This window comes from Phyllostomus discolor, chromosome 4 (assembly GCF_004126475.2).
Source record: "Phyllostomus discolor isolate MPI-MPIP mPhyDis1 chromosome 4, mPhyDis1.pri.v3, whole genome shotgun sequence".
Taxonomy (NCBI): domain Eukaryota; kingdom Metazoa; phylum Chordata; class Mammalia; order Chiroptera; family Phyllostomidae; genus Phyllostomus; species Phyllostomus discolor.
The window spans coordinates 93841637-93859342 of NC_040906.2; the positions used below are offsets into that span (position 1 = coordinate 93841637).

A 17706-nucleotide genomic window follows, 5' to 3' on the forward strand; every position below is an offset into this window, starting at 1 on the left:
AGAATGGCCATCATAAACAAAGCAACAAACAACAAATGTTGGAGAGGCTGTGGAGAAAGGGGGTCCCTAGTGCACTGTTGGTGGGACTGCAGACTGGTACAACCACTATGGAAAGCAGTTTGGAACTTCCTCAGAAAACTAAAAATGGATCTGCCTTTTGACCCGGCAATTCCACTGCCGGGACTCTATCCTAAGAATAGTAAAACACCAATTCAAAAGAACCTGTGCATCCCAATGTTCATAGCAGCACAATTTACAATAGCTAGGTGCTGGAAGCAACCTAGATGCCCATCAGTAAATGAATGGATCAAAAAACTATGGTACATTTACACAATGGAATTCTATGCAGCAGAAAGAAAGAAGGAGCTCCTACCCTTTGCAACAACATGGATGGAACTGGAAAGCATTATGCTAAGTGAAATAAGCCAGGCAGTGAAAGACAAATACCACATGATATCACCTTTAACAGGAATCTAAACAACAAAACAAAACAAAACAAAAACTAGCAAAATATAACCAAAGACACTGAAATAGGGGATAGTCTGACAGTGACCAGAGGGGAGAGAAGAGGGAATTTCAGGGGGGAATGGGTAGGGTTTACAGGAACAAATTCGGAGGACACATGGACAAAAACTAGGGGTGGGGGGTAATGAGGGGGAAGGGCAGAGGGTTGGGTGGGTGGGCTGGAATGGGAGTAGGGGGGAGAAAACTGTACTTGAACAATGATTAAAATAAAAAAAATAAAAATAACAATATTTACCTAATTAAGAGAAATACTTATATTTATACAATAATTATCATAAAGATACTGGTATAGATATTTCTATTTTACATAGTTGAAATTGTGGCTTGTGGGTAAAAATAAACATACCTCAGCCTGCCAAGTTGTTCTTTATGCAGCAATTCTAATTTTAAAAAATTTAGATGATTTTAACTTCTGTTAAAAGGTTCTGTTAAAGGTAAGAGTTAGGCTTAGTCAATTAGAACTTTTAAAGGTAAGTAGAGCAAACATATCAATAAGGGATTGAGAAACTCAACTGAAAAATTTATTTAACATTAAAACCACCCATTCTTCAAAATGTCGTTCAACTTATATAATGCAAAACTGATAGGGCACTAAGGGAAAAGATTATATACCAACTACCACTGGTTAAAAACAGGCTTAAAATGGTTATTAAGAGACCTAATAGGCATTTATAAAATATTGTTTATATGACATAGAAAACATTTATAAAAGCTATATTAAGCTATAAATCAAGTCCAATCAATTTCAAAGTGACTATTCTAAAGATTTGTTTCTTCACTCTACAAATTGTTTTAACAACAATTCTACATGATTGTAATTTAAATAAAAAACATCAGAGGATGCAAGATGGTGAAAGAGTAGGTGAAAGTTACACTCATCTCCTCCTAGGACCAAACTGGAATTACAACTAAAATATAGGGGAAAAAATTCCTATAACCAACTAAAGACTAGCTTAACAGAAGTCTTAAAAACAAGGATTCACAGAAACCACACACACACTGGTGGGAAAGGCAGACACTTAAAATGGGTTTGACCCTCCCTCCTACTCACACGTGGCAGCTGAGAATCCAGAGGGGTATCTCAGCTGCAAAAGGTTTCCTCCAATGAGTATGGGGCCCTAACCCAATGCCAGGGTCCCTAGTCCAGACACCAAAGCCAGGAAGAGGTCCCCACATAACATCTGGCTGTTAAAATTAGCAGAATTTTGACTGTCAGTGAGAGATAAGTGTCTGCTAGAAACCCAGGCACCTTCTTAAAGGACCAACACAAGTCTCCTTTACAGCCTGGGCTCCAGCCGAAGTAAGGTAGAGCAGATGGGAGCTATATGAGAGAAAGCAGGTTTTGTGGCTCTGAGGAGAGAACAGACAGAACACCCACCAGGGTCCCCGTGTTGAGTCTCTCTCCCACACCACAGATCTTTCTTGGGTTGCACACTCTCCTCCATTTAGCATCAGTCTACAGGAATGAAATAACCCTACCTTCCAGATACCCTGTCAAACTGCCCTCCAGAGTTCATGCCCTGTGGAGGTCCAGATTGACTCAGGGGTGTCAGTGACTGAGTTGTGTGGCTGTGGAAAACTGGGCCACTGACTCCACTTACTTGACCAGAACCCCTTCCTCATGGGAGTTTTACTAACCCCATATTCCTGACTCCCAGTGACTGGCCTCACCAAGCTGAGGCTCCCCAGGAGGTTCTGGGCAGAATCTGGAACATACTAAGTTGTCTAGTTCTGGGACAGAGGCCCAATTTCCCTTCCACATGCAAATGGTACAAAGCCCTACATTCAAAAGCCAAATCTTGGTTAGTGTGGGCCTGATAAATTCTGCTGATTTCCCCCAGTTATTCTGAGACTCCACATTACTACAAAGGTTTGCAGGAACCTAGCAGGGGTGGCAGCTAGTCCTGGTGTTCTCTGGGACTTTTGCTGAATGGACTCAGATCCAGAACTGGCACCAAGTTTAAATCCATATCAATCTGGTTAACACCACAATGCCCTATTTGGTGACTCACTGAGAACCTACCTCACACAAATAGCATATAGCCAGAAGCTCTTTCAGTGACTGAATCTAGCAGGCAGCTAACAAGCAATTAACAGGCAGAAGCAGATAGAGGTGAATCTTGTGGAGTTTCTTAGGTCTTTTGCTGACCTGTTCCCGGGCTCAGTGATGGTACAGACAAACATTTGTGGAAAGCCTTGTATTTCCCACACATAACCAGACCCAGCAGAGGCATCTGCAAACTATGGGTTTTTCTGTAACTTCAAGCATTTAGCTAGTCACTGTCAGACATGGACCTGCATCAGATCCCCCCAAAAGCCCCCCGAAACAACACACTGAGTGGCAGGCTTACAACCACATCAGAACAGGACCCAACAGTAATACAAGTGGAAAATTCAAAGGGAGACCTTGGCAGGAACCAGACCCTGATGGGTGGGACAAATTTCAATTTATGTGGTCAGCACCAGCACAGCAGCTTATACACCATGGTCAAGGTTGATCCTCACAGTGAGCCAGCCTGAGGATTAATCACATGGATGGGCCAACAGTAATCAAGATTCAACTATAACAGGAAGGCTCACATAACCCAACTGTGCAGGAGCTGTGATGCATGAATGGGAATGTTGTTGTGATGAAGCTGCCAATCACCAGTTGCCCATATATGCATACTTCAGAATCATCTGAATAGTTTCTGTAGGGGAATGCTCAAGCTTAACACAAAATTTGATGCAGATTTTTTTGCTCTACTTGTTAAGTCATTTTGAATGTGATGGCCACACAGGAAAAATGCTCACTCAACAGTGTCAACCACCCCTACTAACTAGCATAGTGAAGTCATCATTGTTCATGCATGCACATTCCATCCCACTCTCCTTGACTGCCAGATTACATCAAAGTCACAAAATCATTCTCATTATATTAACAATGGTTGGACTTTTTCTGGACAGCCTCATATATGCAGTTTACAAGAGACCCACACCAGAAACAAAACACATGCACACTATAAGTAAAAATATTGAAAAATATATTTCATGCAAATAGAAATTTATAAAAAGGCTGGGTATGAATGTGTCAATACCTATGTCTGATAAAATGGACTTTAAAACAAAGGCTATCATAAGAGACAAAGAAGGACATTATGTAATGATAAAAGGATCAATCAATAATAGGATATAACCCTTGTAAGTATTTATGAACCCAACATAGGAGCACATAAATATATAAAGTATTTTTGATGGACATAAAGGGAGAGATCAACAGTTATACAGTTATACTAAGTGGATTTTAACATCCCATTGACATCAATGGGTAGATCTTCCAGAGAATTGAAAAGAAAACATCAGCCTTAAATGACACACTAGAATCAGATAATTTAATTGATATCTTCAGACTATATCATCCCAAATAGCAGATTACACATTTTTTAAGTCCACATGGAACACTTTTTTAGGATAAATCATATGTTAAGACACAAACCAAGTCTCTTAAATTTAAGAACATTGAAATTGTATCAAACATCTCTGACCATAATGGTATAAAAATAGAAATCACTCTTAAGAAGAAAATTGAAAACACACAAAGACATGGAGTTTGAATAACATGTTATTAAATAATGAATGGGTTAACACTGACATAAGGAAAGAAATCAAAAGATACCACGAGCCAAAAAAAAAAGACAGGAAACAACTCAAAATTTAGGGAACACAGCTAGAGCAGTCCTAAGAGGAAAATCCATAGCATTACAGGCTTACCTTAATAAATAACAACAACCTCAAATACACAATTTACCCTTATATTTAATGGGACTAGACAAGAACAACAAACAGGTCAAAGTAAGCAGAAAAAAAGAAATAATAAAAATCAGAGTAGATATAGATTAAATAGAGACTAAAATTAATAGAAAAGATCAATGAAACTAAGAGCTCATTCTTTGAAAAGATTAAAAGATCGATGAACCTTTAACCGAACTCATCAAGAGAAAAGGGACAAGGACACAAATAAAATCAGGAATGAGAGAGAGAAGCAACATAAGCAAAAAAATCCACTTATTTTTGCTTGTGTTTCTGATACCACAGAAACACAAATTATTATAAGAAAAATGTACAAAGAACTATATGCCAACAAATTTGAGTATAAGGAAGAGACAAATTCTTAGATAAACACATTCTTTTAAAACTAAATGAAGAAGAAACAGAAAATATGAACTGAATCATGACAACTACTAGAATAGAAGTATTATTTAAAATTAAAAAAAAACTCATAACAAACAAAAGCACTAGGCTTACTGGCTTCACAGGTGGATTTTACCAAATGTTCAAAGAACACCTAATTTTACCAAACCATTCCAAGAATTTCAGAGGAAAGAAGACTCCTAAGCCATTTTATGAGGCAACATTACTGTAATTCTAAAACCAGATAAAGACACTACAGATAAAGAAAATTATAAGCTAATATCTCTGGACAACACAGATGTGAACATCTTCAACAAAATATTAGCAAAACAAATCCTACAATACATTAAATAGGTCATACACCATAATCAAATGGGACTTATTCCTGGGATACAGGATTGGTACAATATCCACAAATCAATTAACATGGGACACCATATAAATAAAATGAAGGAAAAAATTATATGATCATATCAATAAATGAAGAAAAGCATTGGACAAAATCTTGTACCTATTTATGACAAGAACTCAGCAAAGTAAGAATAGAGGGAACTTGACTCAACATAATAAAGACCATATGTGACAAACTCAGAGCTAACATCATACTCAGCTGGGGACAATTAAAAGTATTCCCCTTAAGATAAGGAACAGAACATGGGTGTTCAATTTCACTACACTAACACAACATAGTATAGAAAGTCTTAGCCACAGCAATTAGGCAGTAAGAAGAAATAAAAGACATCAGAATTTTTTAAAAAATGGAAGTAAAAGAGTCACTATTTGCAAATGACATTATAGTGTACAGAGAGAACCCTAAAGATTCCACCAAAAAACTACTAGAACTGATAAATGAAAGTGAACTAGGAGGATATAAAATTAATACTCAGATACAGCTGCATTTTGGAACACCAGTGATGAACTATCAGAAAAGTGAACTAAGTAAACAATCCCATTAACAATTGCATAAAAAATTAAATATGTAGAAATAAATTTAACCAACAATATAAAAGACCAGTACTCAAAAAATTATGACACTCAAAAAAAAATTAAGAAAATATAAATAAGAGAAAGATATAGAATGGAAGAATTAACATCTTTAAAATGTTCATAATACCCAAAGCAATCTATATAGAGAATGCAAATTCTATCAAAATACTGATGGTATACTTCACAAAACTAGAATTAATAATCCAAAAATTTATATGTACCACAAAAAACAGTGAAAAGTCACAGCAGCCTTGATAAAGAATGAAGTTGGAGGTAACATGCTACCTGATATCAAACTGTACTATAAGCTTATAGTAATCAAAATAGTATGTTACTAGCATAAAAGCAGACATATTGATCAATAAATGAGATTAGAAAGCCCAGGAAAAAAGCATACTGTAAGGGCAATTAGTATTTGACACAGGATCAAAAACAAGCAATGTGGTAAACACAGTTTATTCAATAAATGGTGTTAAGAAAATTGGTCACATACAGGTCAAAAAAGTAACAAGAACACCTTCTTATACCATATACAATAATAAACTCAAAATAGAGTAATGATTTAAATTTAAGCCTCAAAACTGTAGAACTTTTAGAAGAAAACATAGGCAGTAAAATCTTAAACAATCCTCTTAGCAATAACTTTTTCTGATATATCCCCTTGGGCAACAAAAACAAAGAAAAAATAAACAGCATTATATCAAACTAAAAATGTTTTGCACAGCAAAAGAAACCATCAACAAAACAAAAAGTTAACATACTGATATATTATAGAATTTTACACTACAACCAATATAATTGTATTAACTAATGTCACCCCAATAAATTCAATAAAAAAGAAAAAGGAAAGGAAAAGTCAACTTACTGAGTGGGAAAAGATATTTGTCAATGAAATATCTGATTAGGGGGTAATACCCAAAATTTATAGAGAACTTATATAACTCAACATCCAGAAAACAGTCAAATTATACTCCTGGCCAAGATGGAGGTGTAGGTAGACACACTCTGCCTCCTTAAACAACCATAACAAGGACAACAAGAATTTTAAAACAAAAATCAACAATAACTGACAAAAAATTGAACTGTATGGAAGTCTGCCAACCAAGGAGTTAAAAAAGAAACGTTCATCCAGACTGGTAGGAGGGGTGGAAATGGGCAGCCAGGCTGAGAGGACTAGGCAAGGAAGGGGCTAGAGGACTGGGGTGGGCAAGATGGTGGCTTGTGGACTGGGTGGTCCCACATTCCAATGCAGATAAACCAAGAGGAACAACTGGGGAGTGAGACAGACCATGCAACCCAGGATTCTAGTATGGGAAAATAAAGCCTCAAAGCCTCTAACAGAAAACACCTGTGGAGGTTGAAGAGGCAGTGGGAGAAACTTCTGGCCTCACAGGAGAGTTCATTGGAGACACCCAGAGAGTCCTAGAACATATACAAACCCAGCTAACAGGGAATCAGCACCAGAAGGACCCAATTTGATTGTGGTTATTGGGGAAAGTGACTGAAAACTGGCAGAGAGTTGAGCAAATGGTACTGTTATCTCTTGGACCCCTTCCCCACATACAGCATCACAACTCAGTGACATGGGTTGCCTGCCATGGTGACCACCTAACGCTCTGCCCCTTACTATGTAACAAGCATACTAAGACAAAAAAAATGGCCGAAATGAAAGAACTGATCAAAGCTCCAGAAAAAATACAATTAAGTGATGAAGAGATAGCCAATCTATCAGATACACAGTTCAAAACACTGGTAATCAGGATGCTCACAGAATTTGTTGAATATGGTCACAAAGTAGAGGGAAAAATGAAGGCTATGAAAAATGAAATAAAGGAAAATGTACAGGGAACCAACAGTGACGGGAAGGAAACCAGGACTCAAATTAACGGTTTGGAGCAGAAGGAAGAAATAATATTCAACCAGAACAAAATGAAGAAACAATAATTAAAAAAAATGAGGAGAGGCTTAGGAATCTCTAGGACATGTTTAAATGTTCCAACATCTGAATCATAGGGGTGCCAAAAGAAGAGGAAGAGCAAGAAATTGAAAACTTATTTGAAAACATAATGAAGGAGAATATCCCTTATCTGGCAGAGGAATATCTTCCTGGTAGAGTTCCAGGAAGTCCAGGAAGTCCAGGCTCATAGAGTCCCAAAGAGGTTGGACCCAAGGAAGCACACACCAAGGCACATAATTAGATTAGCCAAGATTAAGGATAAGGAAAAAATCTTCAAAGCAGCAAGAGAAAAGGAGACAGTTACCTACAAAGGGGTTCTCATAATAGTGTCAGTTCATTTCTCAAAAGAAATCTTGCAGGCAAGAAGGAGCTGGAAAGAAGTGTTCCAAGTCACGAAAAGCAAGGACTGACATCCAAGATTACTCTATCCAGCAAAGCTATCATTTAAAATGGAAGGGTAGGTAAAGTGCTTCCCAGATAAGGTCAAGTTCAAGGAGTTCATCCTCACCCAACTCTTCTTATATGAAATGTTAAAGGGATTTAACCAAGAAAAAGAAGATCAAAACTATGAACAGTAAAATTACAACAAACTCAGTTATCAACAACAGAACCCAAGGAAAAAAAAAATAAACTAAGCAAACAACTAGAACAGGAACAGAATCACAGAAATGGAGATTACATGGAGGGTTGTCAGTGGAGGTATGGGAGGGGGAGAGAAAAGGGAAAGGGAATAAGTAGCATAAATAGTAAGTAGAAAATAGGGAAGGTTAAGAATAGTATAGGAAATGTAGAAACCGAAGAACTTATATGTATGATCCATGGACATGAACAAAAGGGGACAATGCAGGTTGGAGAGGGTGAGCAGTGCAGAGGGGAATAAAGGGGGGATGGGACAGCTGTAATAGCATAATCAATAAAATATATTAAAAAAAGAAAACAATCAAATTAAAGAAGCAAATGGTCAGAAGACCTGAATAGACACTTTTTAAAAGAGGACATACAGATGGCAAATAGACATATAAAAAGATGCTGAACGTCACTAATCATAAGAGAAATGCAAATTGAAACCACAATGAGATATCACCGCACACCTGCCAGAATTCTGTCATCAATAAATAAACATGTTGCCCTGGCTGGCGTAGCTCAGTGGATTGAGTGTGGGCTGTGAACCAAAGCATTGCAGATTCAATTCCCAGTCAGGGCACATGCCTGGGTTGCAGGCCATGCCCCCGGCAACCGCACATGGATGTTTCTCTCTCTTTCTCCCTCCCTTCCATCTCTAAAAAATAAATAAATGAAATCTTTTAAAAATAAATAAATAAATAAATAAACACAAAATGCTGGGGTGGATGAAGAGAAAAGGGAACCCTAGGACATTATTAGAGGGAATACTGATTGGTGCAGCCACTGTGGAAATCAGTATGAAGTTTCCTTCAAAAATGAAAAATGTACTTCTTTCTCAAAATTGCTGTAGATATTCAGTGTCATTTATGGTTAAATATAAATTTTTGAAATGTTCTATGCCTGTGAAATATGTCATTGGCAACTTAATAGGGATTGAATTGAATCTATAAATTGCTTTGGGTAGTATGGACAATTTGATGATGTTTATTCTTACAACCCATGAACACAGTATATGTTTCCACTTATTTATGTTTTTCTTAATTTCTTCAATGTTCTGTAGTTTTCTGAGTACAAGTCTTTTACCTACTTGGTTAGGTTTTTTTCCTAAGTACTTTACTTTTCATGTTGCTATAGAAAATGGGGACATCAAACTATATTACAAGGCCATTGTAATCAAGGTAGTCTGGTACTGGCATAAGAACAGATATATAGGTCAATGGAACAGAAGAGAGAGCCCAGAAAACAACTCAAGTCTTTATTTTCAATTAATATTTGACAAAGGTAGAAGAAGCAAAAAATGGTGTAAAAGTAGCCTCTTCAACAAATGGTATTGGGAGGTCTAGACAGCTACATGCAAAAACATGAAACTTGACCACCAGCTTATACCACACACAAAAATAAACTCAAGATGGATAAAAGACAAATATAAATCACAACACCATAAAAGTCCTAGAGGAGAACACAGGCAGAAAAATCTCAGATATTCCACACAGCAATAGTTTCACCAATGTATTCCCTAGAGCAAGGGACACAAAGGAAAGAATAAACAAATGGGACTTCATCAAAATAAAAAGCTTCTGCACAGCTAAAGAAAACATGAGGAAAATGTAAAGAGAACCAACCATATGGGAAAATATAGTTATATATGATACCTTGGACAAGGGTATAATCTCCAAAATATATAAAGTACTTACACAACTCCACTCCAGGAAGACAAACAATCCAGTTAAAAAACGGGCAAAGGACTAAACAGACAGTTCTCCAAGGAGGACACACAGAGGACCCAGAGACACATGAAAAGATGCTCAGCATCACTAGCCATCAGAGAGATGTAAATTAAAACCACAATGAGATACCACTTCACACTAGTCAGAATGGCCATCATAAACAAATCAAGCAAAATATAACCTAAGATACTGATATAGAGAATAGGCTGGCAGTGACCAGAGGAGGAGAGGGGAGGGAATGTCAAGGGAATTTCAGGGGAAAAGGGGAAGGGTATATAGGAACAGGTATAAAGGACACTTGGACAAAAACTGGGGTGGGGGGTGGAAATGGGAAGGAGGTGGGGAGGGATGGGTGGGTGGGCTGGGATGGGAGTAAAAGACAGAAAACTGTACTTGAACAATGATTAAAGTTAAAAAAAAATCAACAAATAAGTGCTGGCAAAGTTATGGAGAAAAGGGGACCCTAGTGCGTTGTTGTTGGGAATGCAGACTGGTGCAGCCACTGTGGAAATCAGTATGGAATTTCCTTAAAAAACTAAAAATGGAACTGCTTGGACTGGCAATTCCACTGCTGGGATTATACCCTAAAAATCCTGAGATGCTAATTCAAAAGAACCTTTGCAACCTAATGTTCAAAGCAGCACAATTTACAATTGCCAAGTGCTAGAAGCAACTTAAGTGTCCATCAGTAAACCAGTGGCTGAAAAAAAACTATAGTTTTAGTTTTCTGTATAAAACTACATTTACACAATGGAATACTACACAGCAGAAAGAGACAAGGTGCTCCTACTCTTTGTGACAGCATGGATGGAACTGGAGACCATTGTGGTAAGTAAAATAAGCCAGGTTGTGAAAGACAAATACCATATGATCCTGACCTATAAGTGTAACCTAATCCACAAAACAAACTAACAAGCAAAACATAATCAGACAATGAAATAGAGAGCAAATTGACAGTAACCAGAAGGAGGGAGGAGGGGGATAATGGGTGAAAGAAATGGAATGGTCACAAGGAAACATCTATAAAGGACACATGGACAATACGAAAGGGGGGCAGGATTGAAAGTGGGAGGTGAGATTGGTTGGGGTGGGGGAGAATAGTGGGGAGCAAATGGAGACAACTTTACTTGAACAATAATTTAAAAAGTTAAACAAAAAAAAGAAAAGAAAAATGTAAATGTTTTATAACCCAGAGATTCTACTCTGGGTATATGTCCAAAGAAACCCAAAACACTAATTCAAAAAAATATGTGCTCCCCTATGTTTATTGCAGCATTATTTACAAACAGCCAAAATTTGGATTAACCCCAGTGCCCATCAAAAATGAATGAATAAAAATTCGGTGGTACATATATATAATGGAATATTATTCAGCCATAAAAGAGAATGAAATCTTACCATTTCCAACAGCATGGGTGGACCTACAGGGCATTATGCTAAGTGAAATAAGCCAGAGAAAGTCAAATAACACATGATTTCACTTATATGTGGGATCCAAACAATAATATAAATGAACAAACAGAACAGAAACAGTTTCACAGATACAGAGTAGAAATTGATGGCTGCCAGAGGGGAGGGTGATACGGGAACTTGGTGAAAAAAAAATGAAAGGATTATAAAGTACAGATGGTTATTTACACAATAGTCACAGGGATATAAAGTACAGCATAAGAAACATAGTATGTATGTATGTGTGGTGCCAGGTGGGTACTAAGTATATTAAGGGAACACTCTGCAAAGTATATTAATGTCTAACGAGTATGCTGTACACCTGAAACTAATACAAAATGGTATTTAAAAAAGGAAACATCAAAATAACCCACCTAAAATTAGAACATACAATAACAATTTTTAAATGTTCAAATTAAATACTATTAAAATATTAGCATTAAACATGTTGAATGAAGATTAAGCAAAATTTAGAAAAAATTACAGTCTTCAGTGTTTGTATTAGAAAGGGAAAATAAAACACTAACACAATAATAGCAAGGATTGAATACATATAAAATTTAGCTTCTTGAGAAAACAGATATAAGATTTACAAATATTCACCAAAGTTGATCATGGAAAATAGAGAAAAATACTTATAAACAATATTAGGGAAAATAAAAATATAACAAATGCAAATATTAACACTTAAAACCTTACCTAATACCTAAAAATAGTGTTTAAAATTGAAAATTTAGGTGAGATTGGTTTTTAGAATTGTATAAGTTACCAAAATTTATTTTTTAAAAAATGTAAAACTTAACCCTGAAACCATAATAAAATAAGTTTTTTAAAACTTTTTTTAGTAAGAAGGGGAAGGGTTATCAAGGAACATGTATAAAGGATCCATGGACAAAGCTAAAGAGGGGTGTATGATGTATGAGTGAGGGTGGGTGGTGGGGTGGGTGGGGCATGGGAGAGTGGTGGGGGGAAAATGTAGACAACTGTACTTGAACAACAATAAAATACAAAAATAAATAAAAACTTTTTTAAAATAACATTTATTTTTCAAAAGTTAACGCACAAATAATAGGAAACTCAAAATCACAAGAAGCAAAGAACAAAGTCATCCACAACCACAAGCAGCGTTCAGTTTAATAAACAACATGTACCTGGACACATTCATAGTATAGCCAGTGCAAGATTATAATAAAATAGACAGTATAAAACTTGGAATGGAAGGAACAATACTGTCCCTATTAACACAATAAAGTAGTCTGAAAAAGACAGGTGTTGGTAAGGATAGGGAAAAAAGGAACTTCTCACATTTTTGCCTGTAGACATATGAACCCTCACATAACAGAAATCATTTTGCACTGAGTAAGTACATCTGAGCATGAGCCTGTCGTACAAGCAAGCAACACCATTTCCAGAGCAGTATTCATCTGAAGTCTTTATATGGGCATCTTGAGACATGTGCACAAATATAATGTTGCTCAAACTGCTTAATACATCAATAATTCTCTTTTTGAGCTTGTGATAATTTTAAAATACTATTTAAAAATTCTCTCTTAAGAGAACATTGTCAAATCTAGACTTCTGTCTAGAATTTTTACCCTGAACGATGTTTAAGAAAAAATTAAATAGGCAACATTACATAATGTAAATGTCACAAAACTAGACACTAATATTCTTGACTCTCCTTTAGGTTTTACTATTAACTAGCACTATAAACTTGTAAAGCTATAATAATAAATTAACAACTAGCATGATTAACTAATAATCATGCATTAATCTATAAGATCTTTTTAATTAAATGAGGAAATAATACTAGTGTTATTTAATATGTTCTTAAAACACTAGATAAAAAATATAAAAAGGAAAAGGAAGCCTCACATATAATGACAATCTTTATAAGGCAGTGGTTTGTGTAAACATTCTCCCCAGGGCCCAGGCTGACAGTACTTGGTTCATTCCAATGCCTGTGCTTACCAGCTGCTGTCCCTGGACCCCCCAGGCCGCATACTGCAAGACAGAGTCCTCTACTTCTGGAGGGTTTAACTCCCAAACTTCCCTTGAAAAAAGGTAAACATTTTACATGAAAAAAAAATTGACATCTACAACAATAATTTAGTTGGACTATATCTCATGAAAACCAGAAAATCAAAGATCTTACCTAGTGTGTATGTTGTAAATCACATATGAAGCAGTATATGAATAACGAAACACCTGAAATAATAAAAAAGAGTTATTGACCATTTAAAATATTCTATCTTAATATGTATATATGTTCTTATTAAGTTCCAGCAAATCCAATAATTGGTTTTAAAGAAAAATCAAAATGTGAAATACCCCAGTTCTTTAGTTTATTACCTTCTCTGAGCCTTCCTGCAATAGCCTTCTAATTTTTTCCCAACCAGCAGTCATGTCCCTTACTAAATCCACTCTGCACTTAGTAAAATTGTGATTATAATTCAATCTTGTTTAAAATATTTAGTGATTCCTCATTACCCATAAAATAAAGTTCACACCACTTAATCAATGCTCAAGGATTTTGGTATTTGTAGTCTATTTCTCCACCTTTATCATCCTTTACCTAGTCTATTCCTCAATCACATTAGACAAAATTTCTTCATGTATTCTTAACTGCTCCCCCCACCCCTTTTTAAAGGTCTTCCCACCCCAACTCAGGTGGATATATTCCTCCTTCTATTCTATCTCTCTCACAGTTTATTCTGACTCTCAGGACATTCTCACTCTGCAGCATAAAGTATATAACTATTTTAATTATATGTCTCCTTTTCTTACTATAATATTGTCAGGTGCAGTTGTGTGCTACCTGTGCATCCTCCACATTACCTAATACAGTGCCATGTTTGCATGCAACATGCAATAGATATTTGTTGAGTAATGATTCTGATGGACAAAAACTCACTTAACTTGAAGTGTTTTTTGGTTGAAACAAAATGGGATAAACTGCTCCCCAAATCCTTCATAGCTAGAGTTGAAAATCATATGTCAAATAGTTGGTTACAAGCATATGATCTTCAAGAGATTTTAGTACAATCTTATAAAGAACTCTGTTTCTTTTTAAAGCCCATCTTCCCAGGATCACAGGCCCCATGATGGGTGATATTAAATCCCACAGACATGACCATAGTGGATAATGCAAAGCTATCTCTACATTTTGGTTCTTAGTAATTAAAGTTGCAATAGTGGAATAGAGTAAATGTCCTTGAAAAACTGCAACAGATTGGTTAGCAAAAGAGATGATAAATATGTTACATTTCAGTGAAAATTATTTTTCTCTAAGCTATGTGGTCTAGTGAAGAACATTTCTATCTAGCCATATTAACTTGTATTATTATTTTTAGGATTTACAGAACTTATATTTCTATTTTCAGCATGCGATTATAAAAAGCTTATTTTATTCCTGTAGTGGATGTACATTGCACAAATACAATGCTGCCAATTAAAACTCCCTAGAAGTCAAACTGTTATTTCTTCTTAGTGCAGTAATAGCTTCAATTAAACATAGTTGGCCACATAACTAGTAAAGCACTAGTGTTTTCTCTTCAGTGCAATGACAATCCTCCCCCTATTTGTTATAATATTGTGTTTTACAAGGAAGCTTTATTCCTTTTGAAATAACTATTAAATTTGAGATTGCCTTCACTATAGAGTTGCAGAAGTAAAAATAATTTTTCCTGGTGTCTATTCAGACATTCACATTGTGTTCTATACAATTCCATATTGAATACAAATTTTGAACCTTGAATTTGCTACTGTAGCTGACAGAGGTGAGAAATGTGACCACCTCTATAAATTTAAAAGTCCTGTTGCTAAAGCAAACTGCTGGGTGAACACTTGGAATTCAAAGCCAACAAATGTGTAAATGAAATTATGGGTAAAAGGAGACTACTCATTCCACCTGTTAATTACCTAACACACTGTACCTGAATTCTAGGCTCACATCCACCTAGAGAGAAAAAATGTTACTGTGCTTTACTTTTAGTCAAGCTGGCCAAAACAGCTAGTGAGACCAAACTGGATATAGCCATTAAATTTGGCATCTTTCTATGTTTGTTACACAACCTCTTCTCAACATATAAATCCAAAGAACTTAGATGTCCTCTAAATGATGTGATTTGGAGAGGGAGATACATAAATCCACTTTTTGTTTTGTTATTCTTAGCCTGATACAGCATTTGCTTCTCTCAGCTGGTGTGCTCAGGTAGAAGACCACAATAAAGTGGCTTGCTTGCAAACCCGTAGCAGGTTTAAGTAACAATTTGAAGAGTTTTGGCCTCATCTGTAGATGTCATACAAAGCCACAGATGACACAAACACAAAGCCAGCAGTTTCCCATTTGCAGATAGTTAGAACCTAGCCTTTATTTCTAGCTCAGAGCTCTTTCCTGTAAGTCCACTGTCTTTGGTGTGTATAAGTGTGAGTACACTCCAAGCATGTTTCAAACAGTTCTTGTTTTGTAACTTTTCCATAATTAAAATAACATTCTATGCACACAATAGAATAAAACGAGTATAGGGTAGGAGGAATCTTGAACAGGGTTAGAGACAGAGGTTTCTTTTTGTTTGTTTACTTAGTGTTGCAGTCATTTTAAAAGAGTTTTCAGTGAGAACTGAATTTAGCTTTAGTAAACATCAGTATTAAGATACACTGGTCTAAATGTTAATTTGCATCTCTCACTCTCTTTCTTCTCCTCCTCCTTCTTCTTCTTTGGATAGCATTTCTCACCCCCCCCCCCCCCCCCGCCCCATATTCCTCATTCCCTCTTATCCTGGGTGTTTCTATGAGAAGGGCTAGATAAACCTTGTTTCATGATGCAACATTGAGAATAACATTGAAGTCACTAACGTTAGAGACAGTCTTTTTCCTCTAGAGTTTCGTTGTTGTATAATGGGAGGCAAACTGAGACTCTGATGAGATACTTGGGGACATAGGCATTTCACAGTCAGAACATGTTCATCCCACCTTTGCAGATAGTATGTCACTGATTGTTACAGAGTGTGAGTAGTTATGGCAAAGATAATGGAAATGGGGCAAAACTCCCATATACTATGTAAAATCTTGATCAAAGCTTACTCTTGAAATGCCCAGTCATTCAATCTTGCAATGCCAAAGGCATTCATTGGGAAATACAGAAAGTCTCATTACAGAAAGTATCATAAGATCCTGCAATGCAATCCGATCCCCATCATCTCTACATTACTTGAGAATTCCCCCAAAGAGGTTGATTGACAAATAATAATTACTAAGAATTGTATAATAAATTGTTATTATTTGCTGTAGTTATGTTTTATAAGTCATTGCAAACATTGAACTAGCAAATACTGAACCATGGCTTTGGATAAATACAGGGTTAGGTTGCTGTGAGCCTCTGGTTATAACAGTTTCATCAACCAATCAACACATAACCTTGTTTCATGCATGTTTACTTATTTTTTTATTTTAATTGTTGTTCAAATACAATTTTCTGCCTTTTATTGCCATCGCAGCCCACCCCCCGAGCCCTCCCCACCTCCCTCCTGTTTCCGGTGCCCCCTTGTTTTTGTCCATGCATCCTTTATACTTGTTCCTATAAATGTTTCTTTATGAAGTCACTGTATCTAATATTTAATATTGTTAATTTATTACCATGGAACTCATGGACAACAAAGAGCATTATAACTCACGCCTCAGCAAAGCTTATCTTTGCCAAGTACTTTCTCTGTAGAGCACAACAAAGACTTCTTGTGCTTAGGAACACTAAATAACACCTCAGCACTTGTTCAAGGGGTATTTTAAACAGCAAAACCATCAACAAAAAGCATCAACATGTGGGAAACATAGTACAAACAAGATCATGAAAAGCACACAGTTTTACAGTATGAAAGCTGAAATAAGAAGGCACAGTGTTGCCCTGTATGATCCCAGCTGGGAAAGTGTGCACCATGCATCTCCAATGTTCTGCTGCTCTGTACACACTGATGATAAGACACAGTGAGTGTTGATTTTCAGGTTACAAATAAATTTTAGAAATTAGGCAAATTTGCAAATCCAGAATCCACAAATAATGAAGTTTGACTATATTACTACAAACACATAGCCTTAGATATTATTGGAAGAAAGAAAAAAGAGGCCTATTTAAGGCCTGCCAGAACATGAATAAGGAAAGTATAGATGTTATCCAGAGTGGTGAAATTCATGCTGTCTAATAAAAAGTAGCTGCATTCATTTATCACTCTTTATTAAGCAACCTTTTTGACGCAAGCATTGCACTGGTAG

The 17706-nt window shown here is 36.2% G+C and overlaps 1 protein-coding gene across 3 annotated transcripts in view; it reads right to left on the minus strand.

The window, feature by feature from the left end:
* The window catches only part of DPP10 (dipeptidyl peptidase like 10), a 715100-nt gene that overhangs the window by 175602 nt on the left and 521792 nt on the right, over positions 1 to 17706 (minus strand). For all 3 annotated transcript variants that reach the window (XM_028510436.2, XM_028510435.2, XM_036023642.1), the window contains exons 6-7: positions 13595 to 13647; positions 13411 to 13492 (exon numbers count right to left, since the gene is read on the minus strand). In XM_028510436.2, coding sequence (XP_028366237.1) covers positions 13411 to 13492; positions 13595 to 13647 — 135 coding nt within the window. The remainder of the gene's footprint in view (positions 1 to 13410; positions 13493 to 13594; positions 13648 to 17706) is intronic.